The sequence below is a fragment of the Heptranchias perlo genome, unplaced genomic scaffold, assembly GCF_035084215.1.
Source record: "Heptranchias perlo isolate sHepPer1 unplaced genomic scaffold, sHepPer1.hap1 HAP1_SCAFFOLD_113, whole genome shotgun sequence".
Classification (NCBI taxonomy): Eukaryota; Metazoa; Chordata; class Chondrichthyes; order Hexanchiformes; family Hexanchidae; genus Heptranchias; species Heptranchias perlo.
In genome coordinates this window covers 1009017-1029466 of record NW_027138352.1, presented here as the reverse complement: position 1 = coordinate 1029466, position 20450 = coordinate 1009017, and the positions used below count along the sequence as shown (strand labels likewise).

Genomic DNA, 20450 nt, shown 5'->3' with positions numbered 1-20450 from the left:
CCCCCCCTCCCCTCTCCCAATATCACTCTCCACAGATTTTAACGGACAGTAAAATCATGGCAGGATGTAAAACCAGCATCACTCCCAATCCCTCAGTTTCCCGACGGGCGAGTTAGCTTAAAATTACCCCCTGTGTCTTTGCTGACTTTTTCTGAAATTACCCCACTTTTTATACAGGGGATTCAATGTTTAATCCCCCGCTGACATTCTCCATCTTTTTAAACACTGAAAATAAAACCTCAGGCAATAAACACCGATTTTAATGATCTGTACATATCTGAGAGTGCTGTTCAAAGATGTCAGTATGTAGCTAGTCTCTACAGGAACAAGAATACTATCTGAACTGTGAACCTTGTGATCTGCCAAATATCCTATTATTCAGCTGTACCCGGGGCCCTGATATCCACTGTAATCGATGTGAATCAATTGGCAAATGAATTTCAATATAGGTAAGTGTGAGGTGGTGCATTTTGGTAGGAAGAATAAGGAGGTCACATACTGCTTGGATAATAGAGTCTAAATGGGGTAAAGTCAAAGAGATCGAGGGGTACAGATACACAAATCATTAATAGTAGCGACGCTGGTTAACAAGGCCATAAAAAAGGCAAATCAAGCACTGGGGTTCATTTCTAAAGGGATAGAATTGAAAAGCAGAGAAGTTATGTTGAACTTTAGAACCTTGGTTAGACCACACTTGGAGCACTGGGCACAGTTCTGGTCTCCATATTATAAAAAGGACGTAGAGGCATTGGAGAGGGCGCAAGGCTGATACCAGAACTGAGAGGATACAACTATCAGAAATGACTGAACAGGCTGGGGCTCTTTTCTCCAGAAAAGTGAAGGCTGAGGGGTGACCTGATGGAGGTCTTTAAAATCATGAAGGGATTTGATAAGGTAAATGTGGAGAAATTGTTTCCACTTCTGGGGGAGTCCAAAACTAGAGGCCATAAATATAAGAGAGTCACTAATAAATCCAATAGGGAATTCAGGAGAAACCTCTTTACGCAGAGTGGTGAGAATGTGGAACTCACTATCACAGGGAGTAGTTGAGACGAATAGCATAGATACATTTAAGGGGAAGCTGGATAAACACACGAGGGAGCAAGGAATAGAAGGATATGGTGATGGGGTTAGATGATGAGGTGGTAAGAGGAGGCTTGTGTGGAGCATTAACACCGGCACAGACCGGTTGGGCCGAATGGCCTGTTTCTGTGCTGTAAACTCGATGTAAATTCGATGTAATGCAGCCGATTGTCTATTGGTAAAAGGTCCTGAAAGATCACAAAATTCCAATAACGGTGGATACTTACAGAAGGACCTGGCTGACCGACTGGACCGATGGGACCAGGAGGACCTGGTGGGCCCTGAACAAGATACAAACACAGAGAAACTGTTACAAATCTGTGCACCAAAATGATCAAAAATATGTGACGAAACACAGCAATGATTTACCAGTTATGTTTAGATTGCAGAGGACACTTCAACATTTCACACATTTCTGTAAATTTATATTTATGACCCAACTGGATTTCTATTTCCAACGAGTTAATTTAATTTAAAATTATAGTGGTGGCTGTTGGAAGCTCTAAATTGTATTGGGCCAGAGGTGGGGAGGAGGCCAGAGACAATGGTGAGATCCTGATTGATATATATTACTAATTAAATACCAACGTTCAGATTATATTTTGCTGTTAGTTTTCCGGCCTGCTCTCCTGAAGGCACAGACTCTTCTCTGGAGTAAGCCCTACAGGTGAAAGCTGCCCCCTGGTACTTTCTCAAGTCTACATTATTCACGTGTAGGCCGGGACACCAAGACCCTGAAATTCCACAGGCCCCTGGACGTCAAGGCCCATCCCATAGTTTGGTGAGGGTGTAGACATGGGTAGGTTTAGGATAATGTCCATTTAGTGACCCTCCTCCCTCCGATTCCCATGGTTAGCTTGGCATCTGGAGATTCACGCGGATAAGGCCTCAGGCACCCACACCGTTCCCCTCCCTGTTTGTTGGCGTCCGTTTGTAACGAAGGCTGGTGAATTAAAAGTTGTACTCACATGTTCACCTTTGTCGCCCTTCCTTCCCCGATGACCCGCCTCACCAACTTCACCCTGAAAAACAAAGGGTAACACATTTACCAGTGACTTGCATAATAATTGAACCAGAAAACCCATCAGTTTGCTGCAATAATTCAATATGTATTTATATTGTGAACAGATCCTGTGCTCCACACCCAAACCCACTCTGTGACCCAAGGTGATGGTCGGGATCTTTCTGTTACAACTGATCCCTGAACTTTGTGTTTGCGTGAAATTTTGCACCACAATTAATTCTCGTTAATAGGAGAGACCTCCAACAAATACTTCCTGTTCACAGGTACAGTCCGCCACAAGGACCCCCAACTCTAATTTATTTTACCTTCGAGCAAATACTCGCATAACACTACTTCAGCTTTCGTGCCCCTCAATCGCTTTCTCTGCCAAATATCTATCCAGTTCCTTGTTGAATTTGCTAAGGACATCTGCCTCCCCACGCAGACTCCTCCATATATTCACCTTCCCCTGTACAAAACAGTCCAATCCGTTCACCCTCCCTCCTCTCAGATTGAGGAACATTAGGAACAGGAGGAGGCCATTCAGCCCCTCGAGCCTGTTCCGCCATTCAATTAGATCATGGCTGATCTGTATCTCAACTCCATCTGCCCGCCTTGGTCCGTAACCCTTAATACCTTTGCCGAACAAAAATCTATCAATCTCAGTTTTGAAATTTTCAATTGAACCCCCCCAAGCTCAACAGATTTTTGGAGGGAGAGAGTTCCAGATTTCCACTCCCCTTTGTGTGAAGAAGTGCTTCCTGACATCACCCCTGAACGGCCTAGCTCTAATTTGTTCTGGGCTTCCCCACCAGAGGAAATAGTTTCTCTCTATTTATCTTATCAAATCCATGAGGCCCCATTCCCTTGCCGTAGTGATCACATCAAACAGACTACTAAGCTTCAGTTTATCTATACCCCTTGGAATCTTGAACTCCTCAGTGAGACCTCCTGCGAGCCCTGTTTTCTGCACTGTGAATATTCCCAGGCACCGTGATCTCGCCCCATCGCTAAGTGCCTAACTCGGGGTAACACTTCAGTTCTAAATATCTAATTGAGCTAAACCGAACCGTTGCTCAGAACCAAACTATAAAGTGGATGGCAAGTTATAATGCTGCCGAACGCATCACACAACAGGTCAGAATAACACATGGTCCCCTAAACATACGGACCCTGAAATCACGCATGGGTTCTCTCCACCCCCCCACCCCACCGCCCGCCTCCAGTCTCCGACCGTAACTCTGGCAGGAGACCATACACAGTGAACGCTAACAGGCGTTTACACTCCTCCACTGTGGTGTTCGTGTTGGCCTCCAGCCGAGGTTCTGGCAGGAGACCAGGAGAGACCGCCCCTCTTCCCTCAAACCACCGCAATCCCATCCCCGCCCCAAAACCCCCGTGGGATTCTCAGGGTCCCGTAGAATTCGAATCGATTTCTTCCTCGTAGAAGGGTGGCTGCGTCCGCAGTGGGCCCTACCTTGTCACCGTCCTCACCGGGAACTCCTGGTGTCCCTGCAGGTCCTGGAAGACCAACGGGACCTTGGACACCATCTCGACCAGCCGGACCTATCGGGCCCTTCTCACCCTACAATCAGAGACGAAAGAGACAAACTGTGAATGGTGAGAGCTTGGCTCAATAAGAAAAATCATCGCCGGTCAATCGACCCATAAACCGACCAGTGGTACACCGGACGCTGCCCCCCTCCTACGTTCACACAAGGAACGTCACCAAAGCCTTTCCGCGAGGTGAAGTGTGTGTTTGGCTTCCCAGTTGCACACCAGGGTAGCACTGAACCTTTTGTTCTCGGGATGAGCACGACACTGGTGAGGCAGGACTAATTGCCCATCTCTAGTTGCCCACGGAGGCATTAAGAGTCAATCAACCATGTAGTATGGGACTGGAGTCAGGTGTAGGCCAGATCGAGTCGGGGGTAACAGGTTCCCTCCCACGAACGACATGAGCGAACCCGCTGGGTTTTTATAATCTGGAAGCTCTCATGGTCATTCTTCTGGTCCCAGCCCAAAAATAACCAGATTTATTGAATTCAATTTCACATCTTGTGGTGGGATTTGAACCCATTATTTCATTGTCCGTCACAACTATTAGGCTACCTGGTGATTAAGAAGGCTGAATCAATGGAGCCTAGTTCACCCTGTAGCTTATTGTTAATGTATCATCCACACGTATCTTCACATAGATTTAATTGAAACAGGGCCCAAGAGAATGAATCGATACTGTAAGAGGAGCTCCTCGATTGTTATTGACGAAAGGACCTTGCTTGGTCTGTGAGTTCAGTCGGGAACCAATGAAACGTTAACTGCCCTGAACCAATGGGCACACACTTACCCCCCTGAACCAATGGGCACACACTTACCCCCCTGAACCAATGGGCACACTTGCCCCCTGAACCAATGGGCACACTTACCCCCCTGAACCAATGGGCACAGACTTACCCCCCTGAACCAATGGGCACACTTACCCCCCTGAACCAATGGGCACACACTTACCCCCCTGAACCAATGGGCACACACTTACCCCCCTGAACCAATGGGCACACACTTACCCCCCTGAACCAATGGGCACACTTACCCCCCTGAACCAATGGGAACACACTTACCCCCCTGAACCAATGGGCACAGACTTACCCCCCTGAACCAATGGGCACACTTACCCCCTGAACCAATGGGCACACTTACCCCCCTGAACCAATGGGCACACACTTACCCCCCTGAACCAATGGGCACACACTTACCCCCCCTGAACCAATGGGCACACACTTACCCCCCTGAACCAATGGACACACACTTACCCCCCTGAACCAATGGGCACACTCCCCCCCTGGACCAATGGGCACAGACTTACCCCCTGAACCAATGGGCACACTTACCCCCCTGAACCAATGGGCACACTTGCCCCCTGAACCAATGGGCACACTTACCCCCCTGAACCAATGGGCACACACTTACCCCCCTGAACCAATGGGCACACACTTACCCCCCTGAACCAATGGACACACACTTACCCCCCTGAACCAATGGGCACACTCCCCCCCTGGACCAATGGGCACAGACTTACCCCCTGAACCAATGGGCACACTTACCCCCCTGAACCAATGGGCACACTTACCCCCCTGAACCAATGGGCACACACTCACCCCCTGAACCAATGGGCACACACTTACCCCCCTGAACCAATGGACACACACTTACCCCCCTGAACCAATGGGCACAGACTTACCCCCTGAACCAATGGGCACAGACTTACCCCCTGAACCAATGGGCACACACTTACCCCCCTGAACCAATGGGCACACTTACCCCCTGAACCAATGGGCACACTTACCCCCCTGAACCAATGGGCACACACTTACCCCCTGAACCAATGGGCACACTTACCCCCCTGAACCAATGGGCACACACTTACCCCCCTGAACCAATGGGCACACACTCACCCCCTGAACCAATGGGCACACACTTACCCCCCTGAACCAATGGGCACACTCACCCCCTGAACCAATGGGCACACTCACCCCCTGAACCAATGGGCACACACTTACCCCCCTGAACCAATGGGCACAGACTTACCCCCTGAACCAATGGGCACAGACTTACCCCCTGAACCAATGGGCACACACTTACCCCCCTGAACCAATGGGCACAGACTTACCCCCTGAACCAATGGGCACACTTACCCCCCTGAACCAATGGGCACACACTTACCCCCTGAACCAATGGGCACACTTACCCCCTGAACCAATGGGCACACACTTACCCCCCTGAACCAATGGGCACACACTCACCCCCTGAACCAATGGGCACACACTTACCCCCTGAACCAGTGGGCACACACTTACCCCCTGAACCAATGGGCACACACTTACCCCCCTGAACCAATGGGCACAGACTTACCCCCTGAACCAATGGGCACACACTTACCCCCCTGAACCAATGGGCACACACTCACCCCCCTGAACCAATGGGCACACACTTACCCCCTGAACCAATGGGCACACACTTACCCCCTGAACCAATGGGCACACTTACCCCCCTGAACCAATGGGCACACACTCACCCCCCTGAACCAATGGGCACACACTTACCCCCCTGAACCAATGGGCACACACTTACCCCCCTGAACCAATGGGCACACACTCACCCCCCTGAACCAATGGGCACACACTTACCCCCCTGAACCAATGGACACACTTACCCCCCTGAACCAATGGGCACACTTACCCCCCCTGAACCAATGGGCACACACTCACCCCCTGAACCAATGGGCACACACTCACCCCCCTGAACCAATGGGCACACGCTTACCCCCCTGAACCAATGGGCACACACTCACCCCCCTGAACCAATGGGCACACACTCACCCCCCTGAACCAATGGGGACACACTTACCCCCTGAACCAATGGGCACACATTTACCCCCTGAACCAATGGACACACACTTACACCCCTGAACCAATGGGCACACACTTACCCCCTGAACCAATGGGCACACTTACCCCCCTGAACCAATGGGCACACACTCACCCCCCTGAACCAATGGGCACAGACTTACCCCCTGAACCAATGGGCACACTTACCCCCCTGAACCAATGGGCACACACTTACCCCCCTGAACCAATGGGCACAGACTTACCCCCTGAACCAATGGGCACACACTTACCCCCCTGAACCAATGGACACACACTCACCCCCCTGAACCAATGGGCACACACTTACCCCCCTGAACCAATGGACACACACTTACCCCCCTGAACCAATGGGCACACTTACCCCCTGAACCAATGGGCACACACTCACCCCCCTGAACCAATGGGCACACACTCACCCCCCTGAACCAATGGACACACACTTACCCCCCTGAACCAATGGGCACACACTTACCCCCCTGAACCAATGGGCACACACTCACCCCCCTGAACCAATGGGCACAGACTTACCCCCTGAACCAATGGGCACACTTACCCCCCTGAACCAATGGGCACACACTTACCCCCCTGAACCAATGGGCACAGACTTACCCCCTGAACCAATGGGCACACTTACCCCCCTGAACCAATGGACACACACTTACCCTCCTGAACCAATGGGCACACTTACCCCCCTGAACCAATGGGCACACTTACCCCCCTGAACCAATGGGCACACACTTACCCCCTGAACCAATGGGCACACACTCACCCCCCTGAACCAATGGGCACACACTTACCCCCCGAACCAACGAGCACACTCCCCCCCCCCTGAATTAATGGGGACACTTACCGGCACTCCTTTCTCTCCGGCAGGGCCGGGTGGTCCTTGAGGGCCTGGTCGACCCGGGAGACCGATGGGACCTCCTGGACCTGCTTTTCCTCTCGTACCAGGGGAGCCCTGAGGAGTGAGAGAGGGGATTCCAGAGTGAGTGAAGAATGAAAAGACAGGAGTCGACTATTTAAACTCCACCCCCCCCACAACACCGTCCCCAACAGCAGGGGTCTCCAACCTGCAGCCCGGGAGTCAAAGGCGGCCCCCAGACCCTAGCAGCCAGGCCCTTCATCCTATTTCTTATTTGCTGGTTCCTCCTGTTTGAATCATGTGGGCCGGAGACATTTGGAAATGGGCGGTTCTTAATGTCGCCGCCTGAGTGGGTAAATCCTCAATCACGACATTGGCATCTGTTAGCGTCGGCAACTGGAGCTAATTGCCGACGAATGGGAAGGTGGAGGTAAACTTTACGCCCTTCCCCCGAGGGTCCGTGGTATGCAGCTTGGCAACGACCAAAGCTTGGGCACCCTTGCCCTGAAGCGTGCGGCTTAATCCAGGGCGAGAGCGCCAGCATCGCGATGCCCTCAAGAGCTTGATTTTCCTCTTCCGTCCTTGCCGCGGCGGGAAAAGGGGCAGAAATTGGACAGTGTGGCCTGCTTGATTTTCTCTCTCCCCCACCCCTGCCCCCTCTGGGACCGCTGCTCGACGTTCCTTCCTCGCAAATTCCGGGGTAGAAGGGGGTGAGGGGAGGGGCAGGTTTACGGCCCGTTTCCCTCCCGTCAGTCCCTGTCCCCGGGACTGTCAGGTGAACCCTAACAGAAGGCCCGGGGTAGCGATGGGAAAGACCTCAGATGTTAAAAGGGCTAAAAGGCTTATATAACGAGGACATGTACTCCCTCGAGTATAGAAGATTTTTTTTTATTCGTTCATGGGATGTGGGCGTCGCTGGCGAGGCCGGCATTTATTGCCCATCCCTAATTGCCCTTGAGAAGGTGGTGGTGAGCCGCCTTCTTGAACCGCTGCAGTCCGTGGGGTGACGGTTCTCCCACAGTGCTGTTAGGAAGGGAGTTCCAGGATTTTGAGCCAGCGACGATGAAGGAACGGCGATATATTTCCAAGTCGGGATGGTGTGTGACTTGGAGGGGAACGTGCAGGTGGTGTTGTTCCCATGTGCCTGCTGCCCTTGTCCTTCTAGGTGGTAGAGGTCGCGGGTTTGGGAGGTGCTGTCGAAGAAGCCTTGGCGAGTTGCTGCAGTGCATCCTGTGGATGGTACACACTGCAGCCACTGTGCGCTGGTGGTGAAGGGAGTGAATGTTTAGGGTGGTGGATGGGGTGCCAATCAAACGGGTAATAAGGGGTGATCTGATGGTATTTAAGATGATTAAAGGATTCCATGGGGTAGATAGAGAGAAACTATTTCCTCTGATGGGGGGAGTCCACAACAAGGGGGCATAATCTTAAAATTAGAGCTAGGCCATTCAGGGGTGATGTCAGGAAACATTTCTTCACACAAAGGGGAGTGGAAATCTGGAACTCTCTCCCCCAAAAAGCTGTTGAGACTGGGGGTCAATTGAAAAACTCAAAACTGAGATTGATAGATTTTTATTAGGCAAGAGTATTAAGGGTGAAAGAACCAAGGCTGGTAGATGGAGTTGAGATACAGATCAGCCATGATTTAATTGAATGGTGGAACAGGCTCGAGGGGCTGAGTGGCCTCCTCCAGTTCCCAATGTTCCCAATGGATGGTGAGGGCCCAGTTTCGGCTTCCTCTCCGCACAGCTCGCCTTACCCGCTGAAGGCCTCAGGCCTGGCCGTGGTCTACAGTCGATGACTCCTGGGAGTCCTCGGGGCCTGCTATCCCTTTCAAGTCTTCCCCGGGCCTCTTTGGTTATTACAGCAGTGGTCCTGACACAGCCTGCAGCTTCCTGGGCGGGGGGGCCACTGGCAGCAGTCCCCTCGGGAGCCCACCATGATCCGATAGTGACCTTCAAACACAGGAAAATTGGCCGGGGCTGCGGGCGGAAGTCCCACCCATTCCCTGCAGGGGGAGCGGGATCAGGGAAATCCAGCCCCCAAAATGTCCTTGATGAACAACCCAGGCTCTTTTATCCCCTCTATCAGACGAAAGGCACGTTTACCAACCGACCTTTTCCAGATCACTTCACCCCGTCCGCATCGTGAGGTCAGATACTTACTGCTGGGCCGGGTGGGCCTGGAGGACCCTGACCACCTTTCAATCCTGATCCACCCTGCGGAGAAAGGAGAAAGGGAGAATTAAAGACCATCGTGTGATATATCGCAGGCTAAAACCAAACCTGAGGAGCAGGCCACAGGGCTTCTATGTGTGAGCGCAGCCTGACATAGTGATTATAAATAGTACGTTCCACTTGTCGGGTTTATACAGGATATTATATATCCCTATTACCCTTATGTGTGGGATATTATGTGATATTGTCATATATCCTATTGCCCTTATGTGGGATATTATAGGATATTGTCATATATCCTATTTCCCTTATGTGGGATATTATAGGATATTGTCATATATCCTATTGCCCTTATCTGGGATATTATAGGATATTGTCATATATCCTATTGCCCTTATGTGGGATATTATAGGATATTGTCATATATCCTATTGCCCTTATGTGGGATATTATAGGATATTGTCATATATCCTATTGCCCTTATGTGGGATATTATAGGATATTGTCATATATCCTATTGCCCTTATGTGGGATATTATAGGGTATTGTCATATATCCTATTGCCCTTATGTGGGATATTATAGGATATTGTCATATATCCTATTTCCCTTATGTGGGATATTATAGGGTATTGTCATATATCCTATTGCCCTTATGTGGGATATTATAGGATATTGTCATATATCCTATTGCCCTTATCTGGGATATTATAGGATATTGTCATATATCCTATTGCCCTTATGTGGGATATTATAGGATATTGTCATATATCCTATTGCCCTTATGTGGGATATTATAGGGTATTGTCATATATCCTATTGCCCTTATGTGGGATATTATAGGATATTGTCATATATCCTATTTCCCTTATGTGGGATATTATAGGGTATTATCATATATCCTATTGCCCTTATGTGGGATATTATAGGATATTGTCATATATCCTATTGCCCTTATCTGGGATATTATAGGATATTGTCATATATCCTATTGCCCTTATGTGGGATATTATAGGGTATTGTCATATATCCTATTGCCCTTATGTGGGATATTATAGGGTATTGTCATATATCCTATTGCCCTTATGTGGGATATTATAGGGTATTGTCATATATCCTATTGCCCTTATCTGGGATATTATAGGATATTGTCATATATCCTATTGCCCTTATGTGGGATATTATAGGGTATTGTCATATATCCTATTGCCCTTATGTGGGATATTATAGGGTATTGTCATATATCCTATTGCCCTTATCTGGGATATTATAGGATATTGTCATATATCCTATTGCCCTTATGTGGGATATTATAGGATATTGTCATATATCCTATTGCCCTTATCTGGGATATTATAGGATATTGTCATATATCCTATTGCCCTTATGTGGGATATTATAGGGTATTGTCATATATCCTATTGCCCTTATGTGGGATATTATAGGGTATTGTCATATATCCTATTGCCCTTATGTGGGATATTATAGAGTATTGTCATATATCCTATTGCCCTTATGTGGGATATTATCGGGTATTGTCATATATCCTATTGCCCTTATGTGGGATATTATAGGGTATTGTCATATATCCTATTGCCCTTATGTAGGATATTATAGGGTATTGTCATATATCCTATTGCCCTTATGTGGGATATTATCGGGTATTGTCATATATCCTATTGCCCTTATGTGGGATATTATAGGGTATTGCCATATATCCTATTGCCCTTATGTGGGATATTATAGGATATTGTCATATATCCTATTGCCCTTATGTGGGATATTATAGAGTATTGCCATATATCCTATTGCCCTTATGTGGGATATTATAGGGTATTGCCATATATCCTATTGCCCTTATGTGGGATATTATAGGGTATTGCCATATATCCTATTGCCCTTATGTGGGATATTATAGGGTATTGTCATATATCCTATTGCCCTTATGTGGGATATTATAGGGTATTGTCATATATCCTATTGCCCTTATGTGGGATATTATAGGATATTGTCATATATCCTTTACCTTTAATACAAGCAAAGACTGGGAAACACTGAAACCTCTGCTTAATATTCTTATTAAATCAAGTCAATTAGATAATAAAACACAAGCCTCTACATACAATGTGTTAAGTTCTGGGTTCTAATTAACTCACGAGATGTCAGTTCGACATATTGCTTTCGTAATTAAAGCCCATGTGAACTTAATTGGACATTACATTAATCGACAGTTAACAAGAGTCTCTCAGACCTACTCTGATACAAGCAGCATTAAAGTAGCTGATTACAGATTTACACGCTTGGGACATGCGGCTGGGTTCGGATGCTATCTCCTGCTCTCCCAAAGTGACCAATATCAAGAGCTTTGTCCCCCACTTTGTAGTCACTTCATTGCCCGTAAAACGTCACATATGTAACTTTTACAATTTACTTAGCTTGTGATCCTTAAGTCATTGAGTTTAACTTTGTTGGGCATCTTAATGACCCTTGGGTCAATGATCAGATTGCTGAATACGCACAGGCATAGGGGCCCTATCCGTATCAATATCCCGTTCCATTGTCTAATTCCAATCTTATCCCAGTAACCTTTGCTTCTTGTCTTTGCTCCTCCCGAACCATGACTTTACTCAGGAGTGTCACTCTGATCGTAGATAGGATTTGCGAGCACGCAGTTTAAACCAATTCATGCTGTTCAACCAGAATTCCTCCATTGGCCGTTCGTGCCGTGTTAAAAACAACAAAAGCAAATGTGTGTATTCTCCAACACCGCTGACTTCCCGTCTTATTCCCAAGTTTGCGATGTTTAACGGGAGACATCCTGGGATTTGTAAAGTTTGCCCAGCTCATCAATTTCCTTCAAAATCTGGAAAACCTCAAACCGGAGGATGAAGGAGGAGGGGGTCGCCTCAAAGTCTCTCCTCTTTTCTAGAGAGAATCAGCCCAACTTCCTTAATATTTCCTCGTAACGTCAATTCCCGATACCCGGAACTATCAAAAAGAGTCTCGCAGATCGGTTGAACGAGTTCCTCCCTAATTCCTGTCCCGTTAAGACTATTGGAGTTGCACTTTTGTGTCAATTTACTCACCGCGGTTCCAGGCAATCCAATCTCACCAGGGAATCCTCTCAGTCCCGGGGGTCCATTTTTGCCTGCAGATCCAGGGGGGCCAGGGTCACCCTGTGGTAGACAAGAGGGGGGCAATGGTTCAACAATGGTCCATGCAAGACGAGGGCTTGTTCAGATAGGCCCAGCACAATTCAGTGAAGAGAACGAGCAACAGATGGACATGAGCAGGTGGGGAGAGGAGAGAATGTAGAAGAGGAAGAAATAGAGAGCGAGTGAGAGAGCGAGAGAGATAGAGTGAGAGGGAGAGAGAGAGTGAGAGGGAGAGAGCGAGAGTGAGAGAGATAGAGGGAGATAGAGTGAGAGGGAGAGAGTGAGAGGGAGAGAGAGTGAGAGTGAGAGAGTGAGAGTGAGAGAGTGAGAGTGAGAGAGTGAGAGTGAGAAAGAGCGAGATTGAGTGAGAGAGAGTGAGTGTGAGAGTGAGAGTGTGTGAGAGTGAGAGAAAGTGAGAGAGAGAGTGTAAGAGAGAGTGAGAGAGCGAGAGAGAGTGAGAGAGAGAGAGAGTGTAAGAGAGAGTGAGAGAGCGAGAGAGAGTGAGAGAGAGTGTAAGAGAGAGTGAGAGCGAGAGTGAGAGAGATAGAGGGAGATAGAGTGTGAGAGAGAGTGAGAGAGAGTGAGAGTGAGAGTGAGAGTGAGTGAGAGTGAGAGTGAGTGAGAGTGAGAGTGAGAGTGAGTGAGAGTGAGAGACACACACATAAAACAAAAAGCAAAACTACCCATTTGTCACCCATGGTGGGTGTGCTACCCCTGGCACACTTTGACCTCAGGAATCCCCACCTGAGATACGCAGGTGTTTGCCCCACTTGCTGCCACGTTTACCAGCTGGAGCTCAGTCGGAGCTGGGTCTGTCTATAAAACACGTTCTGTTGAGAGCCGGCACGGTACAGGCCCGACCGATCCTGGCACTCAAGTACCAGTTCCTACCACCTTAAAAGGCACAATTTAAAAACCAGATTTGCTGACGACATTCTCACTGGTCTCCCTTTGCTACCTCTCACCAGCACAGGAATGTGTTGCAACGGTAATCGGGGGGGTTCTAGGGACACAGACAGACAGCTGGACAGCGATCCAAATCAACACTCAGACAAGCCGGTAGCTGGAGAGCTAAACAGGCCAACAGAAAGGGAGACACAACTTGCTAAGAACACGGGCAGGCAGAGAACTACAGTTACCCAAACAGGAAGCCCAATAATTAGGTAGCCACAAAGAAGGGCAGACAGCTACACTGTGAGCAAGACAGATAGCTGGGGAAAGCCTGGTAAATATCCAAACACAGCACCACCACCCAACCAAGGACAGATGATCCAGACTGTTGATTCACTCACCTTTGTGCCTTCTTTCCCAGATGGGCCTGATAGTCCTTGCTCCCCAGGTGGCCCAGGAGGTCCTGGATGTCCCCTCTCCCCCATTGGTCCCGATTCACCACTAGAACCCTAGAGTAAAAGTCAAAGAGCTGTAATAAGATCAGAACTTGGAAAAGAAGAGCCTGGTACAGACAGGAGGGGGGGGGTCAGTGAATTGTAAAACATGGACTCACCTGAGGTCCAACTACACCAGGTGGGCCTGGAGGGCCAGTCTTCCCTTGGAAACCCTGGAGACAGGAATCGATATATTAGCAAGCATTACCCATGGACATGTGGAAACATGAGACAAGTCAGGGATGAGAAAAAGCTTTCCACCCATCAAAGCCTCTCATACATTAATTCTCCGATCGAAGATAATCCCACTCGTAGATTAATCCTCCCATCATAGTCTCTCCCTCTAGTTCATTAACTCTCCAATGAAGCCCATCCCTCTAATACATTAACTCTCCCAATGAACCCCATCCCTCCAGTACATTAAACCTCCAATGAACCCCATCCCTCCAGTACATTGAACCTCCAATGAACCCCATCCCTCCAGTACATTGAACCTCCAATGAACCCCATCCCTCCAGTACATTAAACCTCCAATGAACCCCATCCCTCCAGTACATTGAACCTCCAATGAACCCCATCCCTCCAGTACATTAAACCTCCAATGAACCCCATCCCTCCAGTACATTGAACCTCCAATGAACCCTATCTCTCCAGTACATTGAACCTCCAATGAACCCCATCTCTCCAGTACATTGAACCTCCAATGAACCCCATCTCTCCAGTACATTGAACCTCCAATGAACCCCATCCCTCCAGTACATTAAACCTCCAATGAACCCCATCCCTCCAGTACATTAAACCTCCAATGAACCCTATCTCTCCAGTACATTAAACCTCCAATGAACCCTATCTCTCCAGTACATTGAACCTCCAATGAACCCCATCCCTCCAGTACATTAAACCTCCAATGAACCCCATCCCTCCAGTACATTAAACCTCCAATGAACCCTATCTCTCCAGTACATTAAACCTCCAATGAACCCCATCCCTCCAGTACATTGAACCTCCAATGAACCCTATCTCTCTAGTACATTAAACCTCCAATGAACCCCATCCCTCCAGTACATTGAACCTCCAATGAACCCCATCCCTCCAGTACATTGAACCTCCAATGAACCCCATCCCTCCAGTACATTAAACCTCCAATGAACCCCATCCCTCCAGTACATTGAACCTCCAATGAACCCTATCTCTCTAGTACATTAAACCTCCAATGAACCCTATCTCTCCAGTACATTAAACCTCCAATGAACCCCATCCCTCCAGTACATTAAACCTCCAATGAACCCTATCTCTCCAGTACATTAAACCTCCAATGAACCCCATCCCTCCAGTACATTAAACCTCCAATGAACCCCATCCCTCCAGTACATTAAACCTCCAATGAACCCCATCCCTCCAGTACATTAAACCTCCAATGAACCCCATCCCTCCAGTACATTGAACCTCCAATGAACCCCATCCCTCCAGTACATTGAACCTCCAATGTACCCCATCTCTCCAGTACATTAAACCTCCAATGAACCCTATCTCTCTAGTACATTAAACCTCCAATGAACCCCATCCCTCCAGTACATTGAACCTCCAATGAACCCCATCCCTCCAGTACATTGAACCTCCAATGTACCCCATCTCTCCAGTACATTAAACCTCCAATGAACCCTATCTCTCTAGTACATTGAACCTCCAATGAACCCCATCCCTCCAGTACATTAAACCTCCAATGAACCCTATCTCTCCAGTACATTAAACCTCCAATGAACCCTATCTCTCCAGTACATTAAACCTCCAATGAACCCCATCCCTCCAGTACATTAAACCTCCAATGAACCCCATCCCTCCAGTACATTGAACCTCCAATGAACCCCATCCCTCCAGTACATTGAACCTCCAATGAACCCTATCTCTCCAGTACATTAAACCTCCAATGAACCCTATCTCTCTAGTACATTGAACCTCCAATGAAGCCCATCCCACCAGTACATTAAACCTCCAATGAACCCTATCTCTCCAGTACATTAAACCTCCAATGAACCCTATCTCTCTAGTACATTGAACCTCCAATGAAGCCCATCCCTCCAGTACATTAAACCTCCAATGAACCGCATCCCTCCAGTACATTAAATCTCCAATGAACCCCATCTCTCCAGTACATTAAACCTCCAATGAACCCCATCCCTCCAGTACATTAAACCTCCAATGAACCCTATCTCTCCAGTACATTGAACCTCCAATGAACCCCATCTCTCCAGTACATTGAACCTCCAATGAACCCTATCTCTCTAGTACATTGAACCTCCAATGAAGCCCATCCCACCAGTACATTAAACCTCCAATGAACCCTATCTCTCCAGTACATTAAACCTCCAATGAACCCTATCTCTCTAGTACATTGAACCTCCAATGAAGCCCATCCCTCCAGTACATTAAACCTCCAATGAACCGCATCCCTCCAGTACATTAAATCTCCAATGAACCCCATCTCTCCAGTACATTAAACCTCCAATGAACCCCATCCCTCCAGTACATTAAACCTCCAATGAACCCCATCCCTCCAGTACATTAAACCTCCAATGAACCCTATCTCTCCAGTACATTAACTCTCCCAATGAACCCAATCCCTCTAGTACATTCACTCTCCAATGAAGCCCATCCCTCGAGTACATTAAACCTCCAATGAACCCCATGCCTCTAGTACATTAACTCTCCCAATGAACCCGATCCCTCGAGTACATTAAACCTCCAATGAACCCCATGCCTCTAGTACATTAACTCTCCCAATGAACCCGATCCCTCCAGTACATTAGCTCTCCCAATGAATCGCTCTTGGATGTACTGAGGCCGTGAAAGACCCAATATAAATGCAAGTTCTGTCTTTTGTCATCTCTTTCGGATGGATCTACTCACCACTTCGCCTCTCTGTCCAGGGTGTCCTGGGAGACCATCCTTTCCTGACGGTCCCTACCATTTGGAAACAGAAGAAAGCGGAGTTAGTCAGGGAGATCTCTGCCTGCCTCCCACGGCAACGGCGCAGCAATCGCGGGACTCCGGAGTCAGGCTGCCGATCGACTGTGCCAGCGTGTTGTAGCCGCAGGCATGGATCCCTCACCAATAGGCTGGGTACAGGCTGGAGTTATGGCACGATCCGGGCGCGGAGTCAGAGGTTGGCACTGCCTCGCCAGGAGCTGGGCCGGTAAAGCCCATCGGGGGAGAGAGGTGTCCTTTCCAAAGAGTCCAGCGCTTTTACTGCCAGTCTGCGTTTGATGTTCGCCCGGTGCCTGGTCCCGCAGACAGGCCCGGAAATTGTTTCACACGGTGGTACACTCACCAGTCTGTCCGAAAGAGCATCTCACGAGCCCCATAACACTCACTCTCAGCCTTCGCTCCTGAGCTCTGACCAGTACATGTCTTGTAACTGCGCCCCATAACACTCACTCTCAGCCTTCGCTCCTGAGCTCTGACCAGTACATGTCTTGTAACTGTGCCCCATAACACTCACTCTCAGCCTTCGCTCCTGAGCTCTGACCAGTACATGTCTTGTAACTGTGCCCCATAACACTCACTCTCAGCCTTCACTCCTGAGCTCTGACCAGGACTGGCTCCTGTTCTCAGCACCTCTACAATGGATCCGTGCTGAGACGTTTAATCCAAAGAAGGCACAGGGAGGTTAAAGACCTGCAGTCTGATTTTGGTATCTTATCGGTTTATGTGTTGGTGTGAATCCCCTCTGCTGACTATCTCAGCCTGTTTAGTTTATCCGATCACACTGACCCGTGTGTTACGCACATCTTTCAGCCAGTGTACGCGACCGTCTCTAGATCCTCATGCCCCCAGGGACGCTCTCAGGGACATTACGGTCCCGAGAGACTGGGGCTCGCGGCCGGAGTCGGTAAATGACGGAAGTGTTTTAAATTCACTTACGGGTGGTCCTTTCGGTCCTGGGAAGCCGGTGGGACCTTGAGGTCCTGGAAGGCCCTACATTGAAAAGGAAAGAAGAAGAAAAAGCTTGTTTAATTGAAACGATGCTGAGGGCAGGTCTGAACTGAGCACCTCAACTCTCTAACACTGTGTAGGGCAGTGAGCTGAGGACTCCCCAATCAACAAATATTTATATTTCACTTAAAGATCCCAGACTCACAAATACCATGCATAAGGTGAGGACCCACAACCTCACTCTCCAACTGAATCTTGTCCCCCCATTAGCCAAACTCTCCCACTGAATCTTGTCCCCCAGGACCCCAACTCTCCCACTGAATCTGGTCCCCCCATTACCCCAACTCCCCCACTGAATCTGGTCCCCCCATTACCCCAATTCTCCCACTGAATCTGGTCCCCCCATTACCCCAACTCTCCCACTGAATCTGGTCCCCCCAGTACCCCAGTTTTCCCACTGAATCTGGTCCCCCCAGTACCCCAACTCTCCCACTGAATCTGGTCCCCCCAGTACCCCAGCTTTCCCACTGAATCTGGTCCCCCAGTACCCCAGCTTTCCCACTGAATCTGGTCCCCCAGTACCCCAGCTTTCCCACTGAATCTGGTCCCCCCAGTACCCCAACTCTCCCACTGAATCTGGTCCCCCCAGTACCCCAGCTTTCCCACTGAATCTGGTCCCCCAGTACCCCAGCTTTCCCACTGAATCTGGTCCCCCAGTACCCCAGCTTTCCCACTGAATCTGGTCCCCCCAGTACCCCAACTCTCCCACTGAATCTGGTCCCCCCAGTACCCCAGCTTTCCCACTGAATCTGGTCCCCCAGTACCCCAGCTTTCCCACTGAATCTGGTCCCCCCAGTACCCCAACTTTCCCACTGAATCTGGTCCCCCCAGTACCCCAACCATCTGTTAGACCTATTGGGTGTTTCCTGTTCTGAAGGCACTGGCTGTTCTGGTTACAGTTTGATATAATTGGACAGACTCACCCTTTCACCAGAAGGACCTGGAGGCCCATCAGTTCCTGAGGTTCCCTGTTCGAGAGAGCAAAAAATACAATGAGCTGCAATGCTTTATTACACGGAATAAACCTGCACCCTCCCAAAACACTGCAAATCAGCATCCCAGTCCAGCCCCATTACAAGGGCTTTCAGTTATAACACTCTCTCTATTACACACCCTGGCCCCATTACAAGGGCTTTCAGTTATAACACTCTCTCTATTACACACCCAGGCCCCATTACAAGGGCTATCAGTTATAACACTCTCTCTATTACACATCCAGCCCCATTACAAGGGCTTTCAGTTATAACACTCTCTCTATTACACACCCAGGCCCCATTACAAGGGCTTTTAGTTATAGCACTCTCTCTATTACTCACCCAGGCCCTATTACAAGCGTTTTCAGTTACAACACTCTCTCTAGTACATACCCAGGTCCGGTTACAAGGCTCTAAAGTTATAATGCACTATTAGTCACCCAGGCCCCGTTATAAAGGCTCTCAGTTATAACACGCTCTCTATTACACACCCAGTCCTGATTACAAAGCTCTCAGTTACAACATCTCTCTATTGCACACTCAGGCCCCATTACAAGCCTCTCAGTTGTAATACTCTCTCCATTACACACCCAGGCCCCATTACAAGGCTCTCAGTTGTAATACTCTCTCTATTACATACCCAGGCCCCATTACAAGGCTCTCAGTTGCAATACTCCCTCTATTACACACCCCACTCTCAGTATACAGTTGTGTTATAATATCATACACCAGTATGATTAATATATGAATCTGACGATGTTAGGAATTCCAGCTCATGTTCTTTAGTGTTTCCCACTCCCCCCGGACCACCATGATAACCCCCTTTTCCTAAAGACTCACCTTTGCCCCTGGTTTTCCAGTTGAGCCTCTTGGTCCTCGTTGACCCCTTGGGCCCTGGGAGAGAAAACCAAAGTTATTAATCACTCAGTGACCGCCCAAGCCTGGCCGCTAATGGTCCAATGTAAAAGTAGAGCTGGGGGACCATGTCTGCTCTATCTCACACTCCCATTGGGCGGCCGGCTGTTATGCTTCCTCTCACTCCCGTTAACCTGGGTTACATTTTGTGAGCAGTTACTAAATCGAGAAAGAATTCAATTCAAATTCTTAAAGCTGACGTACCGTTGGTCCACGTTGTCCTCTTGGTCCCAACTTGCCTTGCAAACCCTGGGAGGATAGAAGGAAGAGCAAAAAAAAAAGAGATGGAGGAGAAAGAGCAGAACAAGAGAGGAGACAGGGGGAGAAAGAGAGATGGAGAGAGACAGGGATGGAGGAGAAAGAGCGGAGAAAGAGAGGGAGAGAGGAGAAATAGAGATGGAGAGAGACAGGGATGGAGGAGAAAGAGCAGAGAAAGAGAGGGAGAGAGGCAGAGATAGAGCAGAAAGAAGGGGAGAGAGA

General features: G+C 48.7%; 1 protein-coding gene across 1 annotated transcript in view; it reads right to left on the bottom strand.

The window, feature by feature from the left end:
* The window catches only part of LOC137307845 (collagen alpha-1(V) chain-like), an 86584-nt gene that overhangs the window by 44077 nt on the left and 22057 nt on the right, over nt 1-20450 (bottom strand). The window contains exons 10-22 of the mRNA XM_067976931.1: nt 20175-20219; nt 19896-19949; nt 19005-19049; nt 18010-18063; nt 16996-17049; nt 14208-14261; nt 13996-14103; nt 12635-12724; nt 9538-9591; nt 7361-7468; nt 3564-3671; nt 2052-2105; nt 1311-1364 (exon numbers count right to left, since the gene is read on the bottom strand). Coding sequence (XP_067833032.1) covers nt 1311-1364; nt 2052-2105; nt 3564-3671; nt 7361-7468; nt 9538-9591; nt 12635-12724; nt 13996-14103; nt 14208-14261; nt 16996-17049; nt 18010-18063; nt 19005-19049; nt 19896-19949; nt 20175-20219 — 882 coding nt within the window. The remainder of the gene's footprint in view (nt 1-1310; nt 1365-2051; nt 2106-3563; nt 3672-7360; nt 7469-9537; nt 9592-12634; nt 12725-13995; nt 14104-14207; nt 14262-16995; nt 17050-18009; nt 18064-19004; nt 19050-19895; nt 19950-20174; nt 20220-20450) is intronic.